We start from the raw sequence: 23,220 nt of genomic DNA on the forward strand, positions 1-23,220 counted from the left end.
TTAGGTTGTGAAAACCGGGTGTGTGAGATCCCTGGCAGGAGGGTGGACACGTTTCTGCGGCTCAGGAAGTGCCAGTTCCACTGAGCTGCCCAAACTCTCAAAATCCTAATGGATAAACTGGGGGGGGGGTGCAGTTCACCAGCTCTGATGCTGTGGGAGTTGCTTAGCTCTGGGGAGACCTGCGGCCCACACTCACCCCACTTCACCGCTTCTCCCGCATTAACGCCCCTCCGCTCCCCCTTTCCGGTTCCTCTCAGGAACTAACGGCTCCGTAACATCCCACACACCCCCTCCCCTTTCCCGCCTAATGGCGTAACCGCCCTTACAGAACGGCCTCACACCCCTGCACGTCGCGGCCCATTACGACAACCAGAAGGTGGCGCTGCTGCTGCTGGAGAAGGGCGCTTCGCCACACGCGACCGCCAAGGTGAGTGTGTTCGTGCCGCCTATCTGAGGGAAGCCGAGCGCTCACCCGCGGTACCCCTCGGTTAAATGCGCCTCTCAGGGCTGCGGTGTCCGGTGTGGTGCATGGGGAGAGCCACAAGCGACAGTTTCAGTAGGTTAGTTTGATAGAGATCCCGTTTTAAAGAAGTGCACAGGCCTGCCAAACGAACACCTCCAAGGGGGGCTGTTTGCTGTGACTCAGAGCATTCCCTGCAAAGCCTGCTCTTAAACAGTTAAAGGTGGGAAAGTTGCCAGAAAGATCCATCAATACCTTTCTGCTTTGTCTAAATCATAGAATCACAGACTGTTTGGGTTGGAAGGGACCTTGAAGACCTCTAGTTCCAGCCCCCTGCCACAGGCAGGGACACATTCCACTAGACCAGGTTTCTCCAAGTCCCATCCAACCCAGCCAAGTAGTTAATTCGATCAAAAAAAATCTCATTCCTCCCTCCCTCTTGCTGTTCCTAGCTGGTTCCATGACTGACACACATATCAAAACTCCATATGGAAACGCACCGCTACCCACATGCTCTGAAAAAGCATAATGCAGCGAAGACTGTGCACCCATCACAGAGAACATTGCTCATCAGTCAAAAGTGAATATTTACAACATAAGTCACTCAAAATATAGGTGCCGAACCCTGGGTTGTCTGAAGTATCAGCTGAACAGACCTGCCCACCCGAGCAAAGGCTGGCTTTGTTCTGGTTTAGATGCTGACAGGCGGAGAAAGCAATGCAATAGAAGGGCCATGTGGGCCATGTCTGGCCTTGAAAATATAATGAATTCTCATCTCTAGTAGTAATAGGTAACATAAAAGAATACTATTTTGTGGTGCCTGGCTTCTTAGGTTGTGTGGCTGTTGCGGTGTTAACTTTATTCTCATTTTGTTCCCTGACTGGTGCTAGAATGGATACACCCCTCTCCATATTGCTGCCAAGAAGAATCAGATGCAAGTAGCGACCACTCTGTTGAACTATGGGGCTGAGACCAACATTTTGACCAAGCAGGGAGTCACTCCGCTTCATCTGGCTTCCCAAGAAGGTCACACTGACATGGTGACCTTGCTTTTGGAGAAAGGATCCAATATCCAGCTGGCAACAAAGGTACAAACCGAAGACAAAGTACTGTTCATGGGACTATATCGTAAGATGCAAAGTGCAGTGTAGGAATTAATGTCAGCTTGTCAGAAATACTCAGCTTCACTTCCTTGTGTATGTATTTGTGAGTCTGCAGAAGTGACAACAGGAGTGACTAAAAGTGAGAAGAGGATCTCTAGGACTGGCAGATGGATTGACCAGTTAACTCATACTGTCTAATAGCTGCCCTGGGAAACACACAGGAGGAGCTGCAGCTATTTGCCATGACCAGAGGAAAATGATGCAACACCGTTCTCTGGTAGAGAAGTTAGAAGAGGAAAGGCAGACAAAGAGAAAATGGTTTCTGAACCTTCAGGAAGGCATAACTGCAGTATTTCTGTGGTACTGCAACCTTGCCGTCTCTCAAGTGTTTTGCATATATTCCTGAAATTTTACATTAGATGCAAAGCAAGAAGAATGTAAAATTCGGGAGTTTGTGGGACCATGGGTAGATTTTATGCATTCACAGAATGGTTTGGGTTTGGAGGGACCTTAAAGATTATCTAGTTCCAACCCTCAGATTTCAGAACATATATCAGATACCAGAGAGCTGCAGTCTAAAATAGTTCAGTGCTTTTGCAAGGTGCTTTTCCTCATGCATTTACCGTTCGGCCTTCTTTCCACGTGGAAGAAACTGACAGTATCTGGCAAATAACAAAATAACATTATTAGCACAGTAGCAAGGGAGAAAAATCCTATGGAGGACCTTTCCAATTTTTTTTGCTATTTATTTTTTATGGTTGTACGTTACAGGTTTTTCATAGAAAACAAATTCCTCAAAAAAAGACCACATTACTGTAGATATTTATAAGTCACTAGATTTATCCTGGCGTATATGTAAGTCTTACTTAAGGTCAAAAGTCTGCAGCTTTTGTTCATACAAGTCAGAAGGTTCAGGTCTCTCACTGTGTTATGCTACTTAACTAATGAGAAAGAAGGTGATTTACATTTCTCTTACAGAATTTGTTCCCTGCCTTGTTCACAGGCAAGTGCTCTGTGCATGATCACAGTGAGCTTTTAGTTAAAAGCTGTGTCCACTTCCTTGGCATCTTTGAATAGGATTTATTTTTGGAGTTATTTTCTTCTCTCTGACTTGTGCTTGCAGTTGTTAAGTTTTCCTTTCCTGTCTGAGGAGTGGGAAGCGAATGTACTTCCCTAATATATTAATGAGCTCCTCAGCTTCCCAAGTGACATTATTGTATAAAATCCACGCATGATCACTGATGCCTGAAAGTTTACTCTGTGATTATGGTGATGTACTTATAGGAGAAACATCAACCCTACTTTGTTAAAAAAAAAAAACAAACCACTCATACTTGGAAGCTATAGTTAGGATCTCTTTATGTTTTAAAGATGAGAGAGTGGGAAAATCTAGATTTCTTTCCTCATGTAAAATAGACTTTATTCTTATTTTTAGCTTAATTTTTCTTCTATTTTTTTTGTATATTCCACGTCCAGACTGGACTGACATCTTTACACCTTGCAGCTCAAGAGGATAAAGTGAACGTAGCTGAAATACTCACAAAATATGGAGCAAACCAAGATGCTCAGACAAAGGTAAATCATGAAGTGGCTACTGTCTTCAGTGTGCCAAAGGATGCTACCTTTGTAAAAGGAATGTTCCACTGAGCTTGCAGTTTTATTTATTTGTTCTCTTATTTTAGCTTGGTTATACACCTTTAATTGTGGCATGTCACTATGGAAACATCAAAATGGTGAATTTTCTTCTCAAGCAGGGAGCAAATGTCAATGCTAAAACAAAGGTAAAGAATTTTTCATTGTTTGCTTTTGCTCTTTATTATGAGCCTGGTAACACAGCACTAGGAATACTTACCTTTTCACTAGGAAACTCTAATTGTTGCGTGGTAGGTGTCAGAATATGGTGAGTGGTGATTGTAGCGGACCACTGCTACATCTCATCCTGTAGTGCTCAAAACAAAAAAGTCAGTTAACTCTTTGGGAGTATGAAAAAAGGGGATAAGAGAATCAGTTTCATTGTTTGTTTATTTTTCTTTGTACTTGGAAACTAAGAAATGTGCGCTTGTTTCTGATTTCATTTACACATGGCTTATACCTGTGTGCTGCCAAACTAGTAAGTAACCGTTCAGACACTTTGAGGGTGATGCCAGGTTCTCTCCAAACTGCTGTGAAAAGAGTGGGAAGAATTACCACTGATCAGTGTGTGGGTGGTGTAACTCTGGGAAAGGAAGCAGCTGTGGTGTGGGAATGCAGCTTTGGTGTTTGTTTGTTTTTTGTTTTTTTTTTTTTGGTGGGAAATCTGGGCACACTGTTATTGACATGTTGGACCTGACTGCCTGTAGCCAAGGTCTGAACAAAATCTGATGACTTCAGCAGTTGAACATCAACAGCTGAATGTGATGCATTTTGTAGCAAGAATTGTCTGTCTTCTGAGTTTACACATAGAGGTTCTGGTGACAGCAACAGCATATTGCATCTCAGATACCATCCCATTACCCTTACCAGAAAGTGGAGGCTAACTTAGGAGCTGCAGAGCTTCAGCTTAATTAAAGCAGAATTGAGGCAGTCACTACTAGTTTCAGATTGAATGTTTTGGGATCAATCTGAAGAGGCCTATTAATACTTCTGGTGACATACTTAGTAGTAAGATCCAATGAAAATTGCAGGCTTGTGGTCTGCTGGTTCCTGTGGCCAGCTGCTGTCTCCAGCTGTGACCTGGATTTTTTTCCCAAAGTAGCTCTGTACAAGTACTGTAGTACTAGTAATGTACAAGTAGATTTTTTTAGTGGTCACAGCTTAATGTGGTAAGAAAGAGCAAAGTAAATAAATAAAAGATGCTGGCCCATCCCTGGTGAGATCACCCCACACCAATGGGCAAAACCCAGGGATTCCAAAAGAACAGGCAATGATACTAGGAAAAACAGCTGGTAAAAATCAATGAAGCAAATGCTAACAGGATCCAAATGATAGCTGCCAAGGTATTCAGCTTAGGTATTTGGAGGCTAATTGAAGGGACAGTGCCTTTAGTATTAGGTCTCACTCTCTAAGGGGCCATTGGGCCAGATTCTGAGGCTATTTCACTTATTTAGAATAATTTCAGTAATGTCGGCAACTTTGTATGAGTGTGTGAGGCAGTGGTTCTCCAAAATCTCACACCTAGGGAGCAATAAAAATACTGGCCATCTGTCAGCTAGTACTGTGGACTGAGTTTAAAGAGAAAATCCATCATGACTGGATTCAGGATAGGCATGTTAAAGAATAAGTAACCTCTGTTGCAGCTTAGTCTTTAACTAGAGTAGAGAAAGCCCGAATGATGCTTTGTGCATCTCCAGTGAAAAATAATGTGGCTGAATTCTATTTTTGAATGACTGTACTAATATTTAAGTAATGTTAGTGAATTTTCTTTGTACTACAATCTACTGTAAAATCCTCCTGCTATTTCTTAGTAGTCCATGCATGCATAAATATAAGAACTGTAACAGCTCTGAACTATCACTATTTAATGAGTAGCACAAAGCATTCCTGGCATCTGTTTGTCTGCAAAAGAGAGAACTCTCAGAGTGTGTTTTTCAGAGCCTGCCCCTAGGCTTTACGTAAGTGTACAGTGAGATCAACTCAGTGTTTTCTTCCAGTTTATTCTCTGCTTGCTTTCAAAGCCAATTGCAAATAATTTTGTAAATAAACTGCCTGACTGGACTTACACAATATCATCTCAGATCAACTATCTGAAGTACACTTGGGTTAACTTTCTGTGTTTTATCACCTTAGAATGAATCACTGGAGCAGATAAGTATATGAAGATAAGTGTGTTTATTAATACAGACATTGTGTACATGTTTTTAAGTGTAATTACAGCTTGTTCCAGCCTTTTGAAGGCAAAGCAAAGGTAAAATTGATTGACATTAGTAATAGGTATGTGTTGTTAGCCTTTTAAAAGCAAATAGTCTCAAATCATTGCTGTTAAAAATTATGTTTTTTAAATTGCCTCTAATACTTTAAAGGCAAATCTTGCACTAATATGTAAGAGTAAGAAGCATGTTCTCTGCCTTAGCTGTGATCCTATGTCTTTTGTGTGCCACTTGAACTTTACTGTTCCTCATTGTTTCTCCCTATGATTTAGGAAATGAGGGAATTATCTGTCTTTCCAGAAATTGTTTATATTGTGAGATGAAAGATGATTTGTGAATAAAAGTGTTTTCTTCCTTTATCTTTTCATTAATCTGGAGAAGGAATGTTATTAGTAATGAAGGTTTATTATCCTTTGGTTGATTGATGGCATAATTTCTTTTTGAGATACCTCAAAAAGAATGGAAGCAAGCAAGAGGAAGTGTTTAATCTAATTACTGGTGGCTGTTGTTCTTTCGTTTTTGCTTTTCATAACCAATGTGGACAACAGAATGGGTACACCCCTCTTCACCAAGCTGCTCAACAAGGCCACACGCACATCATCAACGTCCTTCTCCAACATGGGGCCAAGCCCAATGCCATCACCACTGTAAGTTGTGAAGTCCCAGTGGGAACTTGTTTCCCTGGACAGTTCTTTTCTTTCCTTTTTTAGGGCTTAGCCTTTATTATGGTGAAAGTATTCCTCATACAGTTGGTTGTCAGATGTGTAAATGTAACTTCCTCTTCTTTTCCTTATCATTTTAAGGTAGTTCAGATCACATCTCACTCACTGTGCCCTAAGCTTAAAAGTGAGGTGGGAAAACTGATTTCTGAGCTGCAGGGTCAGGATGGACACAGCTACCTACCTCTGCTGTGCTTGCTCAGTTGCTCTCTGCCTCACACATCTGTAAATTGATATCTCAATAAGGATTTTTCCAGAAGAATTAAGGGGAAATCAGAACCTGGGCTTTTCTGAAGGTGTAGCCCCAAATTTCTCTCCTTCTATCTACTGGATCTGTTTCAGGTTCTTACTGAGTTCACTGATGTTAATGCCTCCTCAAAGACCATACGTAACCTCTGGCACAGCTCCTGCTCTGCAGTCAGCAGGAATGCAACTGTCCTATTTCATGTTGGTGTTGTTACTAGTTACCTCTAATTGGGTAACCTTTAAAATGCAGCCAGAATGGCCAAAACTCATGTCATTCCCCAGAGTGGATCGGGTTTCCATGTACATACATTGTGCATGCTTAAATCAGCCCTAGTACCCTGCTTAGTCTTGGAATGATCACACTGACTAATCATCTATGAAGTTATCCAAAATAGCAGTTTATGCACCAGATTGTCATGCAAGAAACCATTGTAGTTAGCTTCTGGAGCTGTAGGTATTGGTGGATGTATTCAATTGATAGTCTAGATCAGGTACTAGATCTAAAACAGGTACTAGATCTGTCCTTGTCCTCACATAGCTACCTCTAGTTTGAGATTAGAGAGAATTTCAACCTGAGACATCTTGCAAGGGGATATGAGAGTGGCATAGGAGCAGTTAATGTGCAAGTGCCAGTAGCAGGCAAATTATTTGTGCTGTGAAGATGCTAGTCTATTAATTCTGTGCCACTAATCCACAAATGGTGTGTTGCTTCAGGGTTCCTGAGATAGAGTAACCTAAATTATAGATAACTAATGCCAATAATGAAGCAGAGAGAAGCCCTCAGGCTGATAACCTGCGCACTGTGTGGTGATATCACAAAAATCATTTCAGTGCAAAGAGCAGCATAGTTGCTTTCATTGGTTCCCCTGGTAGGCCAGTATATTGTCCTTTATTCAGTACAAAAGAACATAAAACAATTCTGTGTAGAGCTTTTTATAAAGAATTAAGGAACATATACCTTCCTCCACTCCCAAGGTTAAGTGACAGAGGGACCAGGTGATGAAATGGAGATAAATAGGCCTAAGCACGTACTAAATTATCATTTTAATTTCCATTTGATCAATGGCACATCTGTTACCACAGACATTTAAGTGGCAAATAAGTTTATTTAAATGGACTTTAATTTCCCACTCCAAACCTTAAATAGGTTGAGTTTGAGTTTGTTAAATGATTAGCTTTTATGTACTTTTGTTGGACATGGCATTTTTCTTGTAGGGAGGAATAGAAGTGTATGCTGACAATACAGTTGTAATCTTGTATTCCCCAAAGAGAGAATTGTACCTGATAAAGACTTAACAGTTTCAACTGGAAGTGAAACTAATATTTTCAAATACTTTTTTTTTTTTTTTAATAAGAGTACTTCTGATGTGGAGCCATTTATGCAAAATAAAACAAACTTCTGCAGACCAGACAAGTTGTGTATAGTGAAATTTGAGCACTAAAGGGTTAAACCATACAGTGTTTTTTTTTTAGTTAGCATAGCAGGCAGATGTAAGTGTGTTGTGTTACCATGGCAATCAGGGTTATAGTCTTAAAGAAGTTACAAAGACAGATGTACCGATGAAAAAACAGTGATTTTCCTAGGCTGCGCCTTGTTTTGGATGGAAATGCTGGCTCATGCAACATTGAGAGTGAGCTCATTGGTTCAATTCACAATCCTCCCTCTCATTGCGCTCTCTCTCCCCCCCTTCTCTCTTCTCTCTCCAGAATGGTAACACTGCCTTAGCTATTGCAAGGCGGCTGGGATATATCTCAGTGGTCGATACGCTGAAGGTTGTAACGGAGGAGATTACTACCACCACAACTGTGAGTTGCAGATGAATTCAAATGTCTCTCTTTTATTCAGAATGTTGTCTTTCTCTTCTTCCTTCAGGCTCTCTATGTATCTCTGTCCTTTTTTTTGTTTTCTGGTTTTAGCCCTCCTCTGCTTCCTTTTTTGCTGGATTCTTGCAAAAGTGCTCTAATGTTTTCAGTGTATCTTTTAAGCACAACAGGTTTCACTGAGCTAGGTAACAGAATTGGTGTGCATACAGATGGAAAACTATTCAAAAGCAGAGTAAAACGTTTTTCTAGGTATGGTCTCAGCTGCAAACCCAGACTTTCCAGAAGTTTGTGAGTTGTCATTCAGGTCCTGTCCTGTTTCTCTGTTTCTCTTTTCGCGTCTCCTTTTCGTTCTCTCCTTATGTTTCTACACTTCCAACACCTACTGAGACTCAACCATTGCAGCACACCACAGCAAGTTTCTTAGCATTTGGGGTGTACCAGTGATGGACTGGTGCCAAGCTTAAAGGTGCTCACTAGATGGCTCTGAATCACATCAATTGTGTTATTCAAGTCGCTTTCAGTTCAAATAGATACCGTTTTTACAAAATACAAAAGAATTTTTCCTTATGTGCTCAGTCCTCTGAGTCCTCCACACTCTTAATAGTCTGTATTTTGACTTTAGGGCGTGTGAATAGCTTTGGCTGAACAACAGCAAGGTGGTTCTGTCACTTTAAACCAGGGAAAATGAATATATTCTGACACCCTGGGAGGGGAAGGTTTTATCTTCTTGGACCTTTACCTCCCATCTATAAGTGTTCTAGCAGGTAGAAAGGGAGAAAATTAGAAAGAGAGCATAATTTAAGAAATTGATTTGAATTTGAATTTCCATTACTGCATTTTGTCTTGAAACGCTATTTTAAAGTCATACTGTTTTGTGGTTTTGGTTTTTTTTTTAATGCAAGGGAGATGAGCAGTCTAGAAAACATGTAAGATCTAGCTGTCACTTAGGAGCTTAGAGCTGTAAAAATCCACAGATTACTTGGAAGATGCCACTTTTCAACTGGGGAGGGGGTTAAAGGAAAGGAAGAAATCCAAAGTGTCTTCCAAAGGTAAACAAATGGGAAAATAATTCTGAGTTTGTCATGGGCTGACAGCAGGCCCACTGATAGGAGCAGAGGAAGATGGAATAAAAGTAACACGGCATAAGGTTACAAATAGAGTGAGCCATAATTTATTAATGACCTGCAAAGGTCAGACTGAGTCAGGTTTGGACAAGAAATGCCAGCATAATTCCAGAAGTCTCTTCATAAAGACTGGACGTTTTTGATAGTTTTGATAGTAGTTGTTTCATGTTGTTTAACCAAATAGCACATCACACATGTGCATACATAAACACCTGTATATCTATTCAGAGATTTAGAAAAAGAAAACCTATGTAAAATTTTTGGAGAAACTTTAGCTCTGCAAAAGTATGATTTTTAGCCTCAGCTGTCACCTTTGCTGTGTCCTGACACACTTTTCCCATTTATGCCTCATATAAATGGTAACTTCCTTCCTATTGTGTTGCACTGTGGAGCCTCATACCTTGTCATATATAAGTATCTGGTACTTTGTAATAACAGGGATTACATGATGAAGAGACACCTGTGAGTTATTTACTTTGGATAAATGTTTTTTTAAACATTTAAGGTGATGTGTTTTTCTGCCAGATACCAGATGCGTGGGGTTTAGGACTGAATCAGATACTAAACTTTACTTGACCTCTAATGCTTGCATGTAAGAGAAATGTGAAATCTTGAACTGTGTCTGTGTGCAAAGTACTGCTCTTACAAGTCAGGTGTGAACCCTTGGTAAAGTCAGCAAATTTTTTAGCATGAATTTGTCTGAATCCTGTGCTTTAGGCATATAGAGAATATGATCCTCTGGTGGTGGTGTTCATGGTGGGGAATGTTGATTAAATGTAATTCAGAGCAAGTCCTAAAAAGGACAGCTAAATAAGAGGCGCTCCCTGCAATAAAGTTCCCCAGATGGTGTTGAGATTGGTGTTGCTAAACCAGAACACAGCCTTTAGCACTGAAAAAAGGTGCTGTCACCGTAGCTACCTCATTCTCTGAGGTTGTAGCTGAGTGATGCATGGCGGATCTTAGATGGGCTGATGCTTTATTGACATTCAAGTCACTGGCATTTGAGATGAGGAACAGTCTCCAGTGCCAAGGCTTTTGGTCTAACTTTGAACAAGTTTTCTTGTCACTTGCAATAGTGTTACTATCAGTGCAGCCACATGAATATAAAGCAACAGAGGGAATAAGCTGCACTTATATTTACTCACAGATTAGATATATATGGGAAATAAATCAGAATAAGCCAGACTTTCAAAGTTTGGCTATGCAATTAAGTTTTGGGGTATTTACACAAACAGGTCTAGTCTTCCTGTGAACAAATGAATGTAAGAGGAGCTTTGAGGTTGTTCACAGTATACTGCCATTGAATGTACATACAGGTTTATATACCTGAATTATATACATGGATTATTCTGTCACCAGTTGAAAATCTGGCTTTACAATCTGTCTTAAATACAGAAGCATTCAAGTAATTGAATTCTTAGTGGAACAGAACAGTATGAAGTTTGAGAAATATATATTGAGCAATTTTCAAAGTGGGGCAAGATATAGATTTTAAATTTTGGGAGTATTTGACACTTCCAATGTGCCTATCAGTTACAAAAAAAAGCAAAACAAAAACCACAAAACAAAACAAACCCCATCTAGTATTATAGTAAAAGTTAATTAAAACCCATTAATTCGCAACTTTGGTTTGGAATTGATGTAGAATCCATGATTCTTGCTGAGTTCAGTATTCCAGAGATTTTTTGTTCTTCTAAAACATGCATATGCACACACACACACACTTGTAATTCTGCTTTCCAAACTTTGTTTCAGTTGTTAAAATATGTAATAATATTCTGTGACTAGACTGAAAATCAGAAATATAATATCATTACTTCTGTATGAATAAATAATGTCTGTGAGCCTTAGTCAGAGACCAGATTGTTATATAGGGGCCTGTAAAAACCTGATTTAGGAATAAATTGATATCATGATAAATGATATCATATTATTAGTTACTAGCTACTAGGGCCTGCAGAGGTAAGTTAATCAAAAGACCGTGTACAACATTTCTCTATACCTGTGGCTTGTAGACTATTGTAGTATCCCTTCACATCTGTGTTCTTCCAGTCGAAGGGATTATGTATGTAAAGGTAAGTTGGGAACTTCCAAGTTCTGGAATAAACTAAGGTTAGATACCAAGTTCTCTTAATTAAATTTTGGTCATACGGCAGACAAACAAAACCTAGCATTTGTGACTCTTAGGCAGACCCTTTCATTTCCCTATCTTCAGAATTTGATCACCTCCTCCTGCCTTCGTTTCCTTCCTCTCCCCCCTCCCCCCCCACCCCTTCCCCCCCCCCGCCCCAACTTTTCAGTTATTTTATTCAGGGAACATAGAAACTGTTGCTGTACACTTTGTGTAGATGCCAATTACAATGCCAGTAAATTGGTACTCACATATTATACTTCCCACTTCACCTGAAAAATACACAGCCAACTTCACCTGCGTTTATTCCTTTAGCCCAGTGTCAGTGATTTTATTTTTAATCTAGTATGTATTTGTTAACTTAATGCTGTATTGTTGAAGAGATGAGGTCAGTGTTACCTGAATGAGAGTGTACTCCCCATCTGCCATTCCTGGCAGACATTTCTCTCTGAGGAAAGCCTTGGAAATGCAGGGGAGGGGGGAAGTCATACTGGTCAAGGCATTGGGTGAGTATAAACTAGCTTTCAACACAAAATGTGTTATGAAAAATGCTGAAAGAGAAATAGTGAATTTTCTTGAATCATGGGTAAGAGGGAATTCAGGAGGCCTGATTGGGATTGCCATTTGAAGGGAAGGGTATTGTTCTTTCCCCGTGCTTCAGAAGGGTGAATTGAAAACTTCTGTCACACTTAAATAGAATTAAAAGAAGTAAAGGAAGCTTTTAAAACAAATTTCCAAAGTAATTGCACTGTTGGTAACTTTGTTATTTATAAAAGTGCAGTATGGTACAATAACCAAGAATGCGTCTTTGTTGCTTTGTTAGAGAACAGTAAAACAGAATCCGGAAATACCTAGTAGATTTTGTGCAACCAAAACTGCTATTGACTTCCCTGCTTGAAATCAATGGCAGTGGCTGTTTTCACAAAAGCATATTGCATAAGGAACTTGGGATATGGCTAATATTAATTATCCCTCTTTCACTACTTTTGCATGTAATGTTAATTTATGCTCAATAGATACCATCTCCAGTGGGGAATGAAGTACTGCCTGGGTGGGAGTTTTGCAAGATGCATTCTCCTGACATCCCTTTCCATGCCAGAGGGGCACATCTCCTCCAACATACCTGAAAGGACAATGTGTTGACACCCCTCCACGGCTCCTCAGCTCAGTGGACTCCGGATCTGGGTGGAGCCAGGGAAATACTGATTTTTCTAATGTGACTAATGCTTTTCTGATCACTGCACTTTATTAAGTCCTCCAGTGCTCTCAGGCTTAAGCAGTGTCCTCCCAACAGTCCTTGATCCATACTTGTTTTGTATCACAATATTTTAAGCTTTTAGGTGCACAAAACACATCAAAATCTTCCAATAACTTTTTTTTATCCCGGATGTGTATGTGATTTGGGGGAATATCCGTGACTTATGAAAAGGCTATCATTAATATGCAGTGTAGTCACTTTTTGGGGGGGGAGAGAAATGCTTCAAGTGATCTGTGTAAATCCCTCACATCTTTTTGTAGTTTAAAAATTTCACATCATTCATAACTTCATTTCCAAATGCTTTATGATTTAATAATTTCCATATGCCACATACAACTTTCTGAAGCTCTTGTGTAGACATTACCTAATTCATTTTAAAATCATCTTGGAAACATCAAGCTGAATTGTTCTACGTGCATCAATGCTGAGAGCTTTCTTTTCTTTTATTCCTCTGACCAGCTCGTTATCTTGATGTTTTTGTACTTCTCTGCCAGAATAAATGTTACCTTACATACAGCACTAAGAATAGGATCTTCTGGAGTAAAAATGAAAAAGAAACTTACGGGAAGAGGAAGCACATTATAAAATGTCTTAGCAGATCCCACTGCTGTTGCTGTTGCAAATATCCTGCTGTAAGCTTTGTTGCTTCTTTTGGGTGTTTAATTTGAGGCTTGATGATTCTGTCTTTGCAGACTGTGACAGAGAAGCACAAGCTAAATGTACCTGAGACAATGACTGAGGTCCTGGATGTTTCAGATGAAGAAGGTGAGCAGCTTTGCTAAATTCCTGTTCCATATCACTTAACACAGGCTCCAGATAGCTGCTGAAGTACTTTGCCATCCTCATTTTGTAGTGCTTGAAATGAAGTTCTATGTAATGGCCTTTTTAATTATGTAATCACTGTGGCATTTGAATAAAAATGCCTGAAGTTGACCCAAAGGAAAATTCTGGACCCCTATATCTTTTTCAGAAAATATTTATCTGAGCCAAGTCAACAAATCAGTACTTTTCTCGACTTGAGATTTTAGAATTCAAATGTAGAGCTGTCCCATGTAGGTCTGGGTAGATCAATTCAAATTGAGCTGGGTTTGACCCTCCCAGAAAGAGGAATTTGATCAGTAAATGTTTTGGATCAATGCCACCTATTGCAGATACATATATCTAAGAGTCCTGCCTAATTGGAAATATATGTGTAAATATACATAAGGTGGAAGGTGAGGAGACTTTTCCCTTGAGGGAGCTTTTGGCACACACGACTGACTCAGGTACGTTTTGACATGAAGTATCAACATGCTAATAGGTTTGTCACTTTGATTTCAGAGTCTGTTGTATGTGCAGACAGGAAGCATATGTTGTACTGCCCGTATGTACATATGTTGTAAGTCCCAAGAAAGTATCTGTGAACTGGAGGGATTGATGAAGTACCATGGTTTTATACAGCACAGAATGAAGGAAATGGCTTTAAAATGTCCCTTTCTAAAAGGACACAAATGACTTCTTCTAAATTTTAATCACAGGCATCTTATAATATGACACACATTTGCAAGAATTTTCTAAGTTCTTTTTTACTCTTGTCAGTGTTAATATTACAGTATCTTACATATGCCATTTTATGGTTATTAATTCATGCAAATAATTGGTAGAGTGACTAGTTTCAGAAAGACGTAGGGATTTAGTAACACAGGCTGCAAGGTTGGGTTATTTTCTTTTACAAAGGATATAAATGCACTTATGGTTCTAAATGGGACTGGATGTTAATGGCATTCATGTTCCTAAGTTGCTCGTATTACTTTTTAAGATGCGATTTATGCTGATAAATATATTACACTCTTGAGAAGCTATGACGCCTAGGCTTTAACAACTACTACTTTTTCTTTAATGCTTGTAAAGCTGCAACTGGAAGCAAATAAGTGTGATTAAAAAAAAATTATTTTCTGCTGCATCATGATTAGGGAAATTATTTCTCAGCTGTAGTTTTGATACATTTCCCCTATTTGACAAACATGCAAGTATGCGTGTGATTATTGGTCTTAACATTTCTATAGCCTTGTGTTCATTTTGCTGAATTTTCTTCCAGTCTTTTAAAGTACTATTTAACTGTCTTTAAATTCAGAAAGTCTGTTCAAAACAATTTGTATGTTGTACAGCTTTTAAACACTCTGATGATGAACGCTTCAGTGATGGTGAAGCATGTAATGGCACAGGTGCTGCTAGCAGAAGTTCCTGGAGTAAGACTGACAAACTTTCTGGTTTTTGTTTAACTCAGATTGTTTTATTTTTTGTGTTGAAGCAACATGAATTTGCTTAATCCAGGTGCCTAACACTGCTCCTTTTTGTTACTTTTGAAGTGTGGTTGTGTGCGTGTTTCCTGAAAGGTGGGAGGAAGAAAGGAAGCAAGAAAATCCCAGGTGTATTACTTGTATCTGGAATATGTTGGCAGAACTTACTGTGGCCATCCGGCATGACTAATGCTCTCCAGTACTTTGAATTAACATTCTCTGCTTTCTGTTACCATCTGACATCTCCTATTTGTCAATAGCCAGCATATACAGCGCAGGTACTCTGGCATGTTGCTGCTCAAGGCTCAGTACTGAGCACTTCCACTGATGTATGCCTCTGCGATCCCACTGCAGGTTTTTAAGGTTGGTCAGTTAAAGCACTTCATGCTATTGTCCTTGTAAAGCCTGTTTCTACAGGCAAAACATTCAGGATGTTGTGAAAATTCCTAATGTAGATGGTACTTGTCACAGGAACTTAAAATGGCTGGGGGCAGGAAGACTGCAGAACTGGTTTAATAACAAGGATGAAACTTTCAGTGATAGTGTAGTCTTTATAAGAGGCTAGCGAACAGATTTCTTTAATGCTGTAATTCTAGCTGCTTTAAAGTGACACAATATGTTCTGAAATAAATTAACATGACATAGTAAACCTGCCAGCTGTAATTGTAATTATATAATTTTATAATTACATAATTATACAATTATACAATTATGAAGCTGAACACAAGAAGAATACTTGAGCAAATAAGTATTTCAGGTTCCATTGCTTATCACTGGAGATAAGTATTTTGCCTGGGAGGCAGTTATATTTCAGAGTTGTTTGATATTAGGTTAATAATATTGTATTCATATTCCTAAAACAAAATCAAGTGCAATGGCCAATCTTTGCAATATAAAATAAAGGACCTTACAATCTATCAAATAGCTCACTTGATATGTGAGGTCCTCCTCTAAAAATATTTTAAAATATTTTGAATGGACTGAGAGTCCCACTAGTTCTTCTTTAACTTTTATATAGCATTTGTATGTTTACCAATTTGTATTATTATTCAGAATTCTTTACCTTTTTCTTTACCTGAAAAAAAGCCCTAGTCTTTGAACAGAATCAGATATTTTTAAAAAACAAAAAAACCCACTTTTTTTTTTCTTAAATTTTATTACTGTTTTTGAGCTGATAAGTATCAGAGCTAAGTAGAAGTGTGTTGTGTATTGTAAGGGAAAGAGAAGCATGCATGCCAGTAACAGATGCGATGAAATTGGATTCATAAGCTTTTGTGCAAGAAACATGGAAGAAGTGAAAAAAATGAAATTTCATAGGCTAGGAAAAACATGATTGTAGAAAACTCCTACCTCATTTGCTGTAAGCCTGTTATGTGGTCCTACGTGTATTAAATATTCTGTGCCATTAATAAGTGTTTCCTGCTTTGTGACCATCAAGGCCAAAGATGTATCAACACAGTTTTATTAAGCAGTTTATTCATACACCACCATAGAATGCACACATGCACATGTGCGTTACTGTACTGTGTTTTTACAATAGTCTGCGATGAAAACTACTGAGGGATAATCATCCATTGTTATTTGCTCAGTGCATTTGCAGTACAATCACTGTTCAGAAGAGGATGGCCTGATCTTGCAAGAAAGATTATATAGTTTCTCCTTGAGGATGGGAATTACCCTACAGATTCCCCCAGGACTAGCTGTTGAGTGTTCTGATTTCTGAAATACCTGTGTCAGCAAAAGTGTTTCATGTGGACAGAGTTGTGTTAAAAACCCTGTGAATTTTTACCATTGTGTCTGGCTTAGCTGTTTGTATTGCTACAAAGTTTGGTTTCTTTAAAGCTGTTGCCACTGAAGAAGCCATTTGCACCTGGGGGATACTTACAGCAGTAAAGGGCTGTTGCTGCAACACATCTTGTGAAATGTATTTTAGTGTCACCTGCAGAAGCAGTGAAGTTAGAATCATAAAATCATGGAATAGTTAGCGTTGGAAAGAACCTTAATATCATTTAGTTCTTACCCCCCTGCCATGGGCAGGGACACCTCCCATTAAACCATGTCACCCAAGGCTCTGTCCAGCCTGGCCTTCAACACCACCAGGGATGACGCATTCACAACTTCCCTGGGCAACCCATTCCAGTGCCTCACCACCCTCACAGTAAAGAACTTCTTCCTTATATCCAATCCAAACTTCCCCTGTTTAAGTTTTAACCCATTACCCCTTGTTCTATCACTACAGTTCCTAATGAATTCCCCTTTCCCAGCATCCTTGTAGCCCCCCTTCAGTTACTGGAAGGCTGCTATGAGGTCTCCATGCAGCCTTCTCTTCTGCAGGCTGAACTGCTCCAACTTTCTCAGCCTGTCTTCATATGGGAAGTGCTCCAGTCCCCTGATCATCCTCATGGCCCTCCTCTGGACTTGTTCCAACAGTTCCATGTCCCTTTTATGTTGAGGACACCAGACCTGTACACAAGACTCCAAGTGAGGTCTCACAAGAGCAGAGTAGAAGGGCAGGATTACCTCCTTCGACTTGCTGGTCATGCTCCTTTTGATGCAGCCCAGGATACGGTTGGCTTTCTGGGCTGTGAGTGCACACTGAAGCTGGCTCATGGTTATTTTCTCATTGACCAACACCCCCAAGTCCTTCTCCACAGGGCTACTCTGAATCTCTTCTCTGCCCAACATGTAGCTGTGCCTGGGATTGCTCCAACAATCGTTAAGAAATTGTTAAGCACAAGCAGATGTTTCTGTTAGGGCTGAGTCAGTGTAGGCACACAGGAAGTTCTAGAAAAGGCAGGAATCTTTTTTTTTTCTTATTATTCTCCCATATATTAATGTTGTATTGAGAAGCATGTAGCTGCTCCTCTGTACTCATTCCATGCTTTATTTTTCTGGCATTAGGAATGCACAGGCTGTGGATGGTTTGTCTTTGTGACTCCCATGTGAGATAGTGTAATAATGAAGGGCTGTATATAGAGGATACAAGAGCAACCAGTAAACCAGGTTGTTGAAGAGCTCTCATTTGTGTCTGTTTGGGCCTGCTCATCTCCTGCTCTTTTCTCAGTCCAGTTAACTTTCAAAAGCTCTGGTTTCACTGTCTATTTGAGGCTGAAGTTCTGGCTGGTGCACTTTCCCACATCCTCCGTTATGTCAGCACAAATGTTTCACCATGTGGTGAACCAACCCAGAGAACTCATCTGTCTGAAAATTAATCTTTTTGTTCTGACAGATTGTTTTTCGGCCAGACTATTTTTGCAGGTAGTAGGGAGTAGAAAGGCTGAAGTAGAAGGTGAGACACCATTGTCAGAAGCAGCATGGCCCTGAGATGGCTACCCATTAAAGGTCAGTTCCCACTGCACAGTAATTAATGCTGACATTTCAATTTCAGAGAAGGGATAGACAAATGCTGAGTGAACAATCATGTGCAAATAGCCAGTGGAGCCTCAAAAATCAGCTGGAATCACAATGTCCAAAGAACAAAAAATTACTCTTTCCTGAGGCATGCTTGTCTAAAAGTTGCTAAAGAGCCAACCCTATGCTTGCTTGAGACACAAGGTGATATTTTTGTTGGTTTGTTGGGTTGTTTTTAACTTTCTTTCTTTAGAAAAAAATTACAAATAATGAAGTCATCTTAGAGAAAAGGTGATGAGGACGTTGAATTTGCTGAAGTGTTTCTGAAAATGGAAACAGCATCATTACATGTCCTTAGATAATTTATAAAATAAAATCTATGTTAATGCCTGAATACAGTGATGACCCACTACCAGATTGTTGTGTTTTACCTTTACAGAGTTGCTTTGTTTTCTCCTTCTTAATTTTAAAGCTTACTCAAAATCATGATGCTACATCATTCAAACATATTCAGAGGAGTGGTATCTCTGTAAAAGTGGGGTTTGCTGTGCCTTCATGAATGTGCAGCAGTGACAAGGTAGCATATCTGTAAATTGTGCATCACTTAAGGACATGAAAAATGTGATCTTAAATACCAGAAAGCAGTTCACAGCTAATCCATACCTGATAGCAAGGAAAAAAAATCAATTTTGTTATTATAAAGAGAAGTTTTCAGTATAGACAATTTTTTTTCCAGCATGGAGAAACAATCCACAAAGGGAATTTCCAGCCTGCTTAGTAAGTCCAGTTCAGACACAGACTCGCAAAGGACTGAGGAGTTACTATTTTACAGACAGACACGCCAGTAAGGTTCAGGAATTTGTCTCTGTCACTGTTGATAATTCCCAAATGACTCTGTGGAATTTACTCCAGTTATCCTGGTCTTCCAACTGTAGAATGGGATAATGATAAGCTGCTCTGCCTGGCATGTTGGGAGCTGTGAAGAAAATGCCACATTTATCTGTTTTACCTACCTTTGCTTGCCTGGAACTAACTGGCGACCTAGTTATTGTTCCTAATGTTGTTATTATTAAATGATAATATGCTCTGATACCCAAGAATATTGTCAAAGTGTATAGTTTCATATTTGTGGTAACTGCAGCTTGCACTTCGATAAGCAGACTGAATTCCTTATTAGTATCTATAACAGCAGGAAATGGTAAAATATGATAGTGTATTTCCCAAGTGCCTCCACACATGGTCTTAGAGTACACTAACACTACAGCATATGTGTGCAAAAGGATCAGTTATGTCTGGGCAGAATACATTGCTGTTGTACATAATTCCACTGAATTAGTGGCTTAAGTAGTTGGAAGATTTAAGGAGTAACTTTTCTTAAGTAAGCCTGGAAGTTAAAGCTGCAGCCTTTGACTGTTCTGGGTTAGGCTTAAGTAAGTTGCCGTTCCTTCACTTTAAAACATGGTGAAGTCAGAGTAACACCACTGAATTAATTCACACTCTAAATTAAACATCTTATAACCAGTAGTATAAAAGGTAGCCAAAGGAGGAGATTTACAGGAGGAATCAAAAGTTGTGTATTGAGAATACAGGTGAAACCTTCTTTAATGAAGTCTGTGCTCAGGAACAACTTGCTGGTGAATAAGAACTGGTTCTTTAAAAATTTACTTATTATTACCTGCACAGAAATTATACCACTGCTTACTTCTAATTTCCTAGAAAAATGTATGCTTAGATGCCATGTAAGGTTTATTATGCAGTTTCTTGCTGGTACATTTTAAGAAGGTCGTCCAAGATGAAGGAAAATTATTCTCTGGAGAGCTGCTTTTGTTTACGTGATGTTGCTGAGATTACTCCCCCCCCCCCCCCCCCCCCCCCCCAGCAAAGTGATAGTTGATTTCTGTTTGTTGTTGTTGTTGTTGTGGGTTTTTTTTTGTTTGTTTTTAGGGTTGGTTTGGTTTGGTTTGGTTTTCTTTTAAGTGCCAGATATGCAAACAAAAGGAAATCTAGAATAACAGAATCATTAGGGTTGGAAGGGACCCTCATGTCTTGTCAATATAGAAGGTTCTCAATATAATGGTTAGCTGTTTGGTTTTTGTCTTCTAACTTAATTGACATTGTTGCTAAGAATGTGAAAAAAAATATAATAAAGTCTTACTTGGCTTGTTTCATTGAAATCTTTCACAGAGAATACACCTTTTTTAAATATCTGATATTTTAATTGGGAAGAAATTAAATTATTTCACTTTTGTTGGGGTAGAACTGCTAAAGATTGCTGACTTGTGAACATTTTAGTTGAAAAATAAGAGATTGTGGTTAGCTTGCAAAAATGTTGGCAAAAGTTTCAAAGAAACTGCTGGTTTTTATTTGCATCCATGTTGTTGACAAAAAGTAGAATTGACCAGATTAGCACTAATAAATGATGCCAGTGGCATTTGTAGGTGTGACCCAAACTACAGACGCACATTTGTTAGTGCAAAGAAGGAATAACGTGGGCATGACCAGGAGACATTGCTGTATTGACTTGTGTGTTATTTCCTAAATTGTAATTTTATGAGCAGTTTTGAGCACTTGATTATTTTCTTCAAAGACTGAAGTTATAGGGGAGGCCTGCAATAGCTTGTTCATTGAAGTAAATCATAATCAGCATTTTAAAAGTGGGAAATATATTTTTGATTAGTCTTATCCGTCTGATCTAAATCTGTCCTTAAAGCTGCTGGATGTTATTCCTATTCATGATTGATAAGAACTGGTTGCTTTTACATTTGCATTAATCTTCATTAGTTAAAGATTTTATGTCTGCTGACAGTACTTACAGACATTCTGTAGGCAAAGGGAGCTCTCCCAGTCAGAGGATCATTACCCATTCTGTGGGCAGCAGACATCTTGGGCTGTTGTTCCCTGGAACAACATGGCTCTGAAAGATGACTTGTGTGTGAGAATATGGGTGTTTTTAATGGCATTTCCTGCCCAGAATTCTGTGTGGGATCTGCTTTAGTGCTCCTCTTGAGTCTATGCAGAGAACTCATTCAAGTCCCAGTTTGACTGTTCATTGTGTAGTAGTCCCACCACACCTCAGACTTTCAGCATGCCAGGTAGTATCAGTGACCTTCCAAACCTTCTGTGGCTTAGGTTCTGGTCCAGTTCTAAAAGGCAGCACTTTTATTCTTTGCTACCTAGATCCAACGTACCAACTTTATAAATACCATAATAGCTACCTGTGAAATACTGAAATTCATTTTGCAGCTGGTTACCTTGTGAGAAAACAAAATCAAGGCCTCTTCCCCTCCACACAGATAGTGGAGGGTAGACATGACATACAGGGTTTTGTGGGTGTTTTTTTTGTTTTGTTTTTTTGTTTTGGTCTGTTTTTTTTTTCATTTGCTTCACTGTCTATCTTTCTGCAAGTGCTGAATTGAGCTACCAGCAGCTACCATGATGATTCATGTGAGGTCATGTATCAGTATATGAAACCACACATGAAACCCTGTTTTCCTGACTGGCTAACAATAAAGAAATTTAAAGTACTGGCCAAAGTGTAATACAGGGAAACTTCTAGTGTGTACGGACCATTAAACAGAAGATTGATTTTAGGGAAGCAAAAGTGTCCAAGGAAAGTGTCAGAGAAATTTTGTGTTACACATTCCTGTAAAGATGCTTCAGGACTTATATATTCCATAAAAAATTGTGCTTGCCATGGCTGTCACTTCTCCATCTGTTACTGGTAAGGAGTGGCACTTATGTGGAGAGCTGTAGACTCATCTGCATGCTGCAGAGAAAAGAATAATTTTGACAAATTCACATAACTGTATCTGGCTTTAAAAACATCAGTTCAATTTCTGTCACTTTCTAGTTCAGCCTTCCTTCCTTCCTGCCTGCCTGCCTGTCTGCCTCACCCCAGTGGCTCCTCAGCCAAGCGCACACACCAGGGGTCTGAACCTGTGGTTTCTCTCATACTGACCAGGATTACTATTGCAAATTAATTCAATTAAATAGAAGATAAATCAGTAAATGATTTGACTCATCAAAATCTGCCTGTAATTTTATAGATGGCCACTGCAAATCATGGAGCATCAACTTCAAGGACTGTATTTGTCACAGACTGCTTATTCATTATTGCTGTCATTAATTTGATGGGGAATGTGATGGCAGATGAATGGTTTCTAGCCTGATTAAAAAAGACGATTTCTTGTACTGCCATAAAACCACCATCTGGTAAGCTTTGCTGTGTAAAGAAGCTCATGGTCAGCTGAATATGTAACATTTATGAATATATAGCTTCTTCTCAGTAGATAACATGTCTGTGTATTTTTTAATTCACTGAGGCTCAGGAATTGGCTGTGTTAAAGTTTTTTAATGACAACACAGTATTACTGGCAGGATGAATGTGTGCTTGTTACACAGACTCAGAGTAATTCCCTCTGTGTAGGTGCAGTTGCCCTGCAAAGCAGGAAGTAAGACACATGGTTAACTGCAGTTGTATGAAATGTTATTACTGCACAGTCATTTAGGCTTAAGAACGTATTTTTTTTCCTTTCGTATACTAGGAGGTGCTACTTGTTCTGGGAGTTCATCTCGTTCAGGAAAGATGGAAGGGCACAAGGGGTTGGCAGGGAGTGAATTTAACCTCTAGTTCACTTGCTCAATACTAGTATGCTAGCAAGTAAGCTGTAATACCAGCAGATAAAAGGTCTGAAGATGTTGTGAAATACTCATGTATAATCTGATTAGTGTTTGTGTTTGACATCACATACACTAGCTCGTTTTACATAGACCCATTATTGACAGCTCTCAGATGAGAGGCCAAAGCTGAAATAAGAGTGGAGTTTGGATTTGTTTTTTAAAGGATGTGGGTGTGAAGGAAGTGGTGAAGATTTTGCCTT

The 23,220-nt window shown here is 39.3% G+C and overlaps 1 protein-coding gene across 21 annotated transcripts in view; it reads left to right on the forward strand.

Moving 5' to 3' along the window:
* The window catches only part of ANK2 (ankyrin 2), a 223,374-nt gene that overhangs the window by 136,340 nt on the left and 63,814 nt on the right, over positions 1–23,220 (forward strand). For 20 of the 21 annotated variants that reach the window (XM_057428311.1, XM_057428318.1, XM_057428308.1 and 17 more), the window contains 7 exons: positions 329–427; positions 1,351–1,548; positions 3,040–3,138; positions 3,246–3,344; positions 5,957–6,055; positions 8,081–8,179; positions 13,403–13,475. In XM_057428311.1, the coding sequence (XP_057284294.1) occupies positions 329–427; positions 1,351–1,548; positions 3,040–3,138; positions 3,246–3,344; positions 5,957–6,055; positions 8,081–8,179; positions 13,403–13,475 (766 nt within the window). Of the gene's footprint in view, positions 1–328; positions 428–1,350; positions 1,549–3,039; positions 3,139–3,245; positions 3,345–5,956; positions 6,056–8,080; positions 8,180–13,402; positions 13,476–14,857; positions 14,939–23,220 lie in introns of all 21 variants that reach the window. The other variant, XM_057428326.1, reaches the window with a different exon arrangement.

This window comes from Pezoporus wallicus, unplaced genomic scaffold (genome assembly GCF_028554395.1).
Source record: "Pezoporus wallicus isolate ANWC-B61680 ecotype Strahan unplaced genomic scaffold, APGP_CSIRO_Pwel_v1 contig_6312, whole genome shotgun sequence".
NCBI classification, from domain to species: Eukaryota; Metazoa; Chordata; class Aves; order Psittaciformes; family Psittacidae; genus Pezoporus; species Pezoporus wallicus.